Consider the following 10,382-nt stretch of genomic DNA (forward strand, 5'->3'; position numbering starts at 1 on the left):
GTAGCATTTTCTTTAAATCATCCCTTCTAAAGAGGAAAATAAGCCATGTTAAGATATGCTGTGTAAAATGAACACTGTTCTCTCTTCCCCCACCCCCACTCCCCTCTATTTAAGCTTCATGGAGGGATTCTACGAATATTTCCCGAGGGCAAGTCCTACGTAGCGGATGTTGAACCCATATTTGACAGATTACTTTTTTTCTGGTCGGACCGAAGAAACCCGCATGAAGTGCAGCCTTCCTATGCAACGAGGTAAAGAAGATATGGGTGGGTTTTGTTCATGTGTATGAAGGAATGAGGCCATCGTTCAATCCCAGGATCTCCAGTTAGATGATCTCAGGTAGCAGATCTGGGAAGAATCTCTCTCTACTTGAGACCTGGAGAGTTACTGCCAGTCAGGATAGATCAGCCTTCCCCAATCTGGTGCCCTCCAAATGTGTTGTACTAGAACTCCCATCATTCCCCAGCCAACCTGGCCACTGATGGACGATGTAATAGGGATGGATGCATCTGTCCATTTCTGTTTCTCATTTTTCCAGTCTTAAGCTCTTAAGTGTGGTTTTAAAGTCCTAAGTTTGGTGTGTCCCAAACCCTGAGATTTTTTTTTAAAAAATTGCATGAAAATTCATAAGCATTTTTGACCACATTTCTCCTACCTAATACATGCATTACTGTATGCATTTTTTTACTAATACACACAATTTTTTGCAAACAATTTCCCTAATATAATGGTCATTTAATATACACATTTTTGTATGCATATTTTGACTGGAGAACTCCATTGCAAAATTTGGAAAAGTGTGTATTTTAAAGAATAACTGAGTTTCAATTCGCATAGTGGTTCAAAAGTGCAAATTTAGGCAAGTTCTCATTAAAATATGAGCTGAACTAATTTATCCTGCATCCCTAGTTTTTATCCAACACATCTGGTGGGCATCAAATTGGGGAATGCTGGGTGTGATGAAGCCAGGCTATATAAACCAATATTCTGGCCAAGTCATTCAAGTCAGTCAGACGGAATTTTATTGAAGGAATGCGCAGGAGAAAATGCATCTCATATAAGCAGTGAAAAAAGTATTTATGGAGCTTTGATTCATTATCATTGTGTGTTTTTTAAAACCATACATTTTTAATGACATGCTTTTGTTTCCGAGGAAATGATTCCCAAGTTTAGGGTTTTAAAACAAAAAATCAAAAGCAAGGTATTGCAGAATAATGGTGCTATATTGACCACCTACTGATTGGCATTCAGTATTTTCATGGAAATGATATGCATATGCATGACTTTGTGTAAAATAGCATGCAAATCAACGTTGCCCTGCTGGCTCAACATACGTTGCCATTGTGGTTCTGGATGCAGTCGTGTCCGACTCTTCGTGACCCCATGGACCATCGCACGCCAGGCCTTCCTGTCCTGCGCTCTCTCCCAGAGCGTGCTTAAGTTCATATTCATTGCATTGGTGACGCTATCTAGCCATCTCATCCTCTGCCTTCCCCTTCTCCTTTTGCCTTCAATCTTTCCCAGCATCAGGGTCTTTTCCAGGGAGTTTTCTCTTCGCATTAGGTGGCCAAAATATTTGAGCTTCAGCTTCAGTATCTGTCCTTCCAATGAGCACTCAGGGTTGAATTCCTTTAGGATGGACTGATTTGACCTCCTTGTAGTCCAGGGGACTCGTAAGAGTCTTCTCCAGCACCACAGTTCAAAGGCATCGATTCTTCGGCACTCAGCCTTCCTTATAGTCCAGCCATACGTTGCTACTGGGAAAACCATACCTTTGATTATGCGGACCTTTGTCAGCAAGGTGATGTCTCTGCTTCTCACTATGCTGTCTAGGTCTGCCATAGCTTTCCTCCCCAGGAGCAAGTGTCTTTTAATTTCATGGCTACAGTCACCGTCTGTGGTGATCTTGGAGCCCAAGAAAATAAAATCTGTCACTGCTTCCATTTCTTCCTCTTCTATATGCCAGGAAGTGATGGGGCCAGATGCCATGATCTGAGTTTTTTTAATGTTGAGTTTCAAACCAGCTTTTGCACTCTCCACTTTCACCATCAACAAGAGGCTCTTTAGATCCTCTTCACTTTCTGCCATTAGGGTGGTATCATCTGCGTATTGGAGGTTGTTGATAATTCTCCCAGCAATCTGTATTCCGACCTGTGATTCATCCAACCCGGCGTTTCTCATGATGTACTCTGCATATAGGTTAAATAAGCAGGGCGACAATATGCAGCCTTGTCGTACTCCTTTCCCAGTTTTGAACCAATCAGTTGTTCCATGTCCAGTTCTTCCTGTTGCTTCTTGACCCTCGTACAGGTTTCTCAGGAGACAGGTAAGGTGGTCTGGTACTCCCATCTCTTTACAAATTTGCCACAGTTTGTTGCGATCCACACAATGAAAGCCTTTAGCGTAGTCAATGAAGCAGAAATAGACGTTTTTCTGGAATTCTCTTGCTTTCTCCATGATCCAGCGAATGTTGGAGATTTGATCTCTAGTTCCTCTGCCTCTTCAAAACCCAGCTTGTACTTCCGGTAGTTCTTGGTTCGCATACTGCTGAAGCCTAGCTTGTAGGATTTTGAGCATAACCTTGCTGGCTGTGAAATAAGCGCAATTGTACGGTAGTTTGAACACTCTTTGGCATTGCCCTTCTTTGGAATTGTAATGTAAACTGACCTTTTCCAGTCTTGTGGCCATTGTTGAGTGTTCCAAATGTGTTGGCATATTGAGTGCAGCACTTTAAGAGCATCATCTTTTAGGATCTTAAATAGCTCAGCTGGAATACTGTCATCTCCGTTAGCTTTGTTGTTAGTAATGCTTCCTAAGGCCCACTTGACTTCACTCTCTAGGATGTCGGGCTCAAGTTCAGTGACCGCACTATCATGGCTATCAGGGACATTCAGATCTTTCCTGTATAGTTCTTCTGTGTATTCTTTCCACCTCTTCTTAATCTCATCTGCTTCTTTTAGGTCCCTGCCTTCTTTGTCCTTTATCATGCCTGTCTTTGCACAAAACATTCCCTTGAGATCTCCGATTTTCTTGAAGAGATCTTTAGTCTTTCCCATTCTATTGTTTTTTTCGATTTCTTTGCATTGTTCATTTAAGAAGGCCTTCTTGGCTCTCCTTGCTATTCTCTGGAAATCTGCATTCAGTTGAGTATATCTTCCCCTTTCTCCCTTGCTTTTCGCTTCCCTTCTTTCCTCAGCTACTTGTAAAGCCTCCTCAGACAGCTACTTTGCTTTCTTGCATTTCTTTTTCTTTGGGATGGATTGAGTTGCTGCCTCCTGAACAATGTTACGGACCTCCGTCCATAGTTCCTCAGGCACTCTGTCTATCAGGTCTAATCCCTTAAATCTATTCCTCACCTCCACTGTACATTCATAAGGGGTATGATTTAGGTCATACCTGAATGGTTTAGTGGTTTTCCTTACGTTCTTCAATTTAAGCCGAAAATTTGGAAGAAGCAGCTCATGATCTGAGCCACAGTCAGGTCTTGTTTTTACTGACTGTATAGAGCTTCTCCATCTTTGGCTGCAAAGGACATAATCAATCTGATTTCGATATTGACCATCTGGTGATGTCCATGTGTAGAGTCGCCTCTTGTGCTGTTGGAAAAGAGTGTTTGCTATGATCAGCGTGTTCTCTTGGCAAAACTCTATTAGCCTTTGTCCTGCTTCATTTTGTACACCAAGGCCATGCTTTCCTCTTATCCCGGTGATTTCTTGACTTCCTAATTTAGCATTCCAATCCCCTGTGAAGAAGAGGACATCTTTTTTTGGTGTTAGTTCTAGAAGGTGTTGTAGGTCTTCATAGAACCGATCAACCTCAGATTCTTCAGCGTCAGTGGTTGGGGCATAGACTTGAATTACTGTGATGTTGAATGGTTTGCCTTGGATTCGTACTGAGATCATTCAATCTTTTTTGAGATTGTACCCCAGTACTGCTTTTCCCACCCTTTTGTTGACTATGAGTGCTACTCCATTTCTTCTAACGGATTCTTGCCCACAGTAGTAGATATGATGGTCACCTGAATTAAATTCGCCCATGCTTGTCCATTTTAGTTTGCTGATTCCCAAGATGTCGATGTTCAATCTTGCCATCTCATGTTTGACCACCTCCAGCTTACCTTGATTCATTGATCTGACATTCCAGGTTCCTAAACAATATTGTTCTTTACAGCATCGGACTTTCCTTTCACCACCAGACACATCCACAGCTGAGTGTCCTTTCGGCTTTGGCCCAGCCGCTTCACTCTTTCTGGCGCGTCTTGGAAATTCCCTCTGCTCTTCCCCAGTAGTATATTGGACACCTTTTGACCTGAGGGTCTCATCTTCCAGTGTCTTATCTTTTAGCCTTGTGATACATTCCATGGGGTTTTCTTGGCAAGAATACTGGAGTGGGTTGCCATTTCCTTCTCCAGTGGACCACATTTTGTCAGAACTCTCCGCCATGACCTGTCCGTCTTGGGTGGCCCTGCACGGCATAGCTTATGGCTTCACTGAGTTACGCAAGCCCCTTTGCCACAGCAAGGCAGTGATCCATGAAGGGGATGCTTTCAATGAAGCCCCATAAAAATAGATCCATAGAGCAAACTCTGCTCAGTGGCTTTCCATGGAAATCCAGAGATTTTCTCATTGTCACTCGAAAAAGTATTTGTGGTGCTGAAGTGAGCCTTGGGTCCCCTTTCCACATAGCTTTTCCACTGTGGTTGCTGTCACTCCAATTTGGGTTTGTGTAAAGGTTTCTGCCCATGTGAAGATAGGAAGCTGCTTTATACTGAGTCAGACCATTGGTCTAGCTAGCCCAGCACTGTTGACACTGACTGGCAATGGCTCGCCACGGTTTCAGGCAGGAGTTCTTCCAGTCCTATCTGGGGATTGAACCTGTGACCTTCTGCATGCAAAGCAGATGCTCTACCACTGAGCGATGGCCCCTCCCTAGGTTCTTCTGATGCCACGTTTACATAATAATATGCTAACGACACCTGGCACCTTGGGAGGTTTGCTTTAGACACGTACCAAGTGGCTTTAGCTGATGGTCTTCATGCTTCAGAATATTGCCACGTAAAACCTTAGGTAAGTTGCTATGTGTTAATCTCTGGAGGTTTCTGTAACTGGAGGGAGATGAAGGCATAAAAACCAGCTATATTTGCCTGCCTGTTTATAGCTACGTGCCTTGCATGCAAATGAATAAAGTTACAGTGTGCATGCCTAGACTGTTACCCAGTGACCAATTTGGTTGTTTAGCAATATATTTCTAATGTAGCAGTAAATCACTGATTCTGCTGCCTGTTTTTAATAAGAGAGGGAGAGAAGTCTAGCATTCTGCTCTCAGTAGGGTACCATTCAGAGATGTAAATCAATTTCTTCTCCTTTACAGATATGCCATGACAGTGTGGTATTTTGATGCTGAAGAAAGAGCAGAAGCCAAAAAGAAATTCAGGAATTTAGTTGGTACGATCATTTATTTACAATATCATCAAATCTGCATAACTACCATCTACTATATTATGATATTAAGGGCTCCACATAATTAATTACACAGAGACGCACCTATGGCCTGATCCAGAAATTAAATCCATATGGTGGAAACATGTTTCTGCAGGCAGATATACTGTGCTGGATGTGCAACAGCCCGCATCAAGCAGTTGAGTGGTGCATTCAGAATGGCACACATTTACCCCCCATGGATCTCTCACGCAGTGGCTTCTCTGCAATCTTTGCATCTTCAGATATAACAGCATGCATGCAACCTTCTCCTGGGCTAGCAGTTCTCTTTTGGACTTTACTTATAAAAAAATATTTGAGATAAGATTTCTTTATAAGTAAACTCCAAAATACACATAGCAAGGAATGTGTGGCTGCAGCTGTCCTGGGTAATTAGCATTTGGGAAATGTTTTAAAATAATAATGAGGGAGGAGCCATAATCAGTAGCAAGACCAGGTTTTGGCTGCAGTTTTCAAGCGTATGATGTAGTTCTTAGAGTGTTGGACTTAGACCGTCAAGCCCTGGATTCAAATCTCTGACAAGCTGCAAAGCTTACCCTCGGCCAGTAATAATTTCTCAGCAATTTCTCACAATTTCTCAGTGTTGCTGTGAAGATAAAAGGGAGTCTGCATATGTCGCTGTGAGCTCTTCGGAGGGAAGGGCAGGATAAAAATATAAGCAATAATAATAATAATAATTTAAAAAATGATCCACCCCTGCCCCCTATTTGTCAGCTGTACAGAAGTGGAGCTGAGGCCCTTGGATGCCTGGGGCAGATTAACAGTTCATGAAGCACCTGTGCATAGTGACCTGCACATTTTGGGCTGTGGGTTTCTAACAGCCATTTGTCTCTGTAACCTATATCAGGGAGGTCAGAATGGGGACCTTAACTGAAATCAAGAGCAAAGCTCACATGAATATCAAAAATGCCTAAGAAAGAGAACCTTATCCTAATGGCATTTGAGCTGTGGAGTCCTCCATCTTGACCTCCATGTTTTTTAGTATCTATATAAAGTTTCTGGGTGAGGGATTTGGAATTTGGTATCAGTGTACTGATGTCACAGCTCTCTTTCTCAGTGTCATCTCGATCAGGTGAGGCTGGGGATGTGCTGAACTGTTGACGTGACCAGTAATGAGATGGATGAGGGCCAATAAATGGAACCTGATTCCTGACAAGACAAGGCACTGTGGATGGGTGGGTGGTTCCCAGGTCTGGGAAGCTAGTGTTCAACCAGTTCTGGAGGGGGTTGCACTTGCCGTGAAGGAGCATGTGCACAGCTTGGGGAGTGCTCCTTGATACAACATTGCTCCTTGAACCAACCAGCCATCAAGTGGTCTCAGTGGCTCCCAGCACCTTTTACCAACTTAGGTGGTTCACCAGCTGCCATTTCTGGATAGGGATAACCTGGCCACAACGATCCATGCTGTGGATGGATTGCTTGTAATGTCTTATATGTGGAACTGCCCTTGGAAACTTCAACATGTTCAGAATTTGTGTGCTAGGATTCTGACTAGTTGACATCGATGGAGCCACATTATATCAATTCTAAAAGAATAACATCAGCTCCATATTCACTTCTGTGCAGAATTCAAGATACTGGTGATCACCTTTAAACCCCTGAATGGCTTGGGGCCCAAATATCTGAAGGGGCGCCTCCTTTCATACCATCCTGCCCATGTATTGAGATCTTCATAAGAGGCCCTTCTCTGAGTACCATCAGTGGGGGAATTATATTATGCATTTACTGAAGGGAGTTTTCTCTCTGTGCTAGTGCTTCAACTTTGGAATGCCCTTCAGAGAGAGATACGCCTGAGTGCTGACTTTGCATTCTTTTCAGCACCAAAAATGCATCTGTTTGCCCAAGCATTTTAAGGAGAATTCTGAAATTGAACTCAATGTACCATCTAATTTAATTTTATATTGTTTTGTATTTGCTAGTTTTACAGTTTTTATGCTGCTGTCTCAGTGTGCAAGACTTCAGTGCTTACCTTACTATAAGACGTGGCTGAGGGTGGTGGTGGTAGTTATGTGTGCATTCTTATCTTACACGTTTTTATCTCGTTCTGTCCTTGCAGCCTCTGTCTGCTTGAACTTACTGAAAAGCCTCCTAGAGGACTTAAGCAGGACTTCCTCCCTTGGAGCTTTCCAGGGCTGCTGCCTGCTGTGTGCCTGAAAGCTGAGTGAGGAGTTCTCCCTTTCCTCCTCCTTCTTGTTCTAAGGACTTTTAACAACAACAACAACCAAAACAAAAATGCCTCACTTTTCAGAAAGCTCAACCAGTCGGAGAAGCTACAAAGACAGAATGGGATAAAAACTATAAAATTAAAAGCACACATCGCCCCCCCCCCCCCAGTAAAGTAAGCACTGAAGCCCTGCATCCTGAAAGATTTCTCTGAAATTCTCAACATCCCTGCAAAAGTGGCAGAAAAATGACTGCCTGTTTTACTGGGAAATGAAGAGTTTGCAAAAGGACAAGTGTGGTTTCAGCACAGCACTAGGTTTTCTTTTAATAATTTTATGTACATCTTTGGTAATGAAGGAGCATTATTAAAGGGTTTTAAATAAATAATCAAGGACATGTCAAATATTTGGGCTTGTAAACATGGCATAGGTCTGTCCCCAATATTTCTTCTGGCATTTAATCATGTCTTCAATTTGTCTTTGTAGATGCAGGGAAGACAGAAGCAGTTCTCAATGAACACTGAGCAGTGGTTTACCCAATGCGACTGTTCTGTAGTGATGATTTGGGGACTGTTTGCAAGCAATAAGATCCAAAGACAACACAGTGTGTTTCCGGCGATTATTGGACACTTCTTACTTGCAGAAATGCACTATTTTTTGGCACTGTCTAGTATTTGCATATTGCAGTGATGGTACTCATGGCACCTTCGTATCACACATCTTTGGCATAAAGCACCCCTGTTTTCTACTTGCCTTTAACTGAAGAATGCCACCAGGCCTTTAGGAAGTGGCTATTATCACCAAGCCTCCCGCTAATGTCAAGACCAAGTTGGCAATATACTGATAATAAAGAAACTAAGAATTCGGAAAAAAAAAAAAAAAGTTGGGGAAACCTGAGTCTTATTTGCACTTTATTTATATGTTGTAGTTCAATGGGAAGGAGTTTTACAAAGAATCCTCTATGGTAAGACTGCAGATGGGCAACACAAGCAATCAGAGCTGCAAAACGGAACTACGCATTTGTCAAGAGCCAAGTTCCTTATGTTCGACGTGGGGTCTTTTGATGGGCTGCCTCATCACTTCGCTGCACAGACTATTGGCTTCGCTGGCCTCTTTCATTAATTTCTAAAAAGGATAAGCCTCTCACTTGCCATAAAATTGCCTGGATTTTATCCACATTTATAAAGCCAAGCAGCAGTGGTTCCGTCACTTTGCCTTTTAGAGCACCAGAACAGAGGTGGACGCAGTTGTGCAGCTGTACACTGTTCTGTGTGAAAAGGCTTTTCTTCTTGGAGTGTGAAGGATCTGTGTATGATTTTCATCATATTTTTTAAAAGTTCATTTTACGAAGCAGTCAGCCCCACCAACTCCTGCCCAAATGTGTAAAGTTTTAGGAAAAATTTATGACATACTAAATGCACGTATGCCAAGAATTCATCTAGTGAAACTTTATTTTTATTTTTTTTAACTGATCTTCCACCAGCCACGGTTTGTATGTGAGAAATGGAACTCTGATAATCCACTGTGTGTATGTTAGTCTGGCAAAATGGATGATGGATAACTGTGGCCCACTGAGAGACATGGGATGCCATCTTGAATCACTTCGTATCTGTGATTTACACTGCAATTCTGCATGGGAGTAGCTTACATGGGAGTAAGCCCCATTAAACTCAGTGGCAATTACTTCTAAGGAGGCTTGTATACAATCGCACATGATTGATCTGGCATTAATGGGGCTAGGATTGTACAGCTCAAGCCTAATCGCTGTTGTGTTTGAATCGTTGAGAAAGCGTGTTCAGTATTGGAGCCTTACAGTTCAATCTTAAGATGGGTTGTGCCAGCAAAACAAAACGAAAAATTGACAGAAGGGGATATACCAGTTTTGTACCTACGCAGTATGATAAAGCATTACCTTGCTGGCAGGCACACTATGACAATGTTTTGGAGTAAGATCCATAGTCGCTATACAGCCATGTCAGCAAGTGAGATGTTTGTGTAATTTTATTTCGATGCATATGTAATTTGAATGAAAAAAATTATTCAGCCCCAGCTGTTACATTACTTCAGGAAAATATCTCCTTCCTGCATTTGAGCCATGAGTTGTACAGATTAGTAATGATCAAGCACACATTTCCTTATCCTAGTTACACTTTTTTAAAAGAAAGAAAACCCCAACTCTAATGAACAACTTTTCTATTCTCAGTAGCAGAAACCTGAACACTTGGCACTTAGCACTCATGCTTAGGATGGAAGAAATATAATAGTTATTTTACGAAGTATTCTTGTTTTTCACTAAAATATGTAATGTTAGAACCTCTGGGGATAAATGTACTCTCCACTGATATCTCTAGCGATGTTGTGAACATTGTATTGGAGATTCTGCTTTGTTCTTCCGTGTGTGTGTGTGTGTGTGTGTGTGTGTGTATTTTCCTCCACATTTCAGATCCTTCCAATAACTTAATCTACTCTGGAAATTTTCATTTTTCTTTCTCATGCTAACCAGTGTTTGCTTCAACCAGTTCTCTTCCCTGTGTTACCCTTTCTATAGCTAAAGAAGGGATGGCCCTCTTTATGTCCCCTTTTTCCTGGATAAGCAAGCTGCTTCCCCAGAATTTGAGCTAGTGAGCAAAACTAATATTTAGACATTATCCAGGCTTAGTACATCTGTGTTACATGCAACACAGCATGTAAATGCAGCATATTCTATAGCAAAACAACACTT

At 42.1% G+C, this 10,382-nt stretch overlaps 1 protein-coding gene across 1 annotated transcript in view; it reads left to right on the forward strand.

The window, feature by feature from the left end:
• Positions 1-9,707, forward strand: part of EGLN3 (egl-9 family hypoxia inducible factor 3) — a 49,648-nt gene extending 39,941 nt beyond the window's left edge. The window contains exons 3-5 of the mRNA XM_084843900.1: positions 115-251; positions 5,371-5,444; positions 8,147-9,707. Of these exons, the coding sequence (XP_084700026.1) occupies positions 115-251; positions 5,371-5,444; positions 8,147-8,184 (249 nt within the window). The 3' untranslated portion in view covers positions 8,185-9,707. The remainder of the gene's footprint in view (positions 1-114; positions 252-5,370; positions 5,445-8,146) is intronic.
• Positions 9,708-10,382: the final 675 nt, after the last annotated feature.

Source organism: Heloderma suspectum, chromosome 1, assembly GCF_057233095.1.
Source record: "Heloderma suspectum isolate Gila_16-S chromosome 1, 16-S_ref, whole genome shotgun sequence".
NCBI lineage: Eukaryota > Metazoa > Chordata > Lepidosauria > Squamata > Helodermatidae > Heloderma > Heloderma suspectum.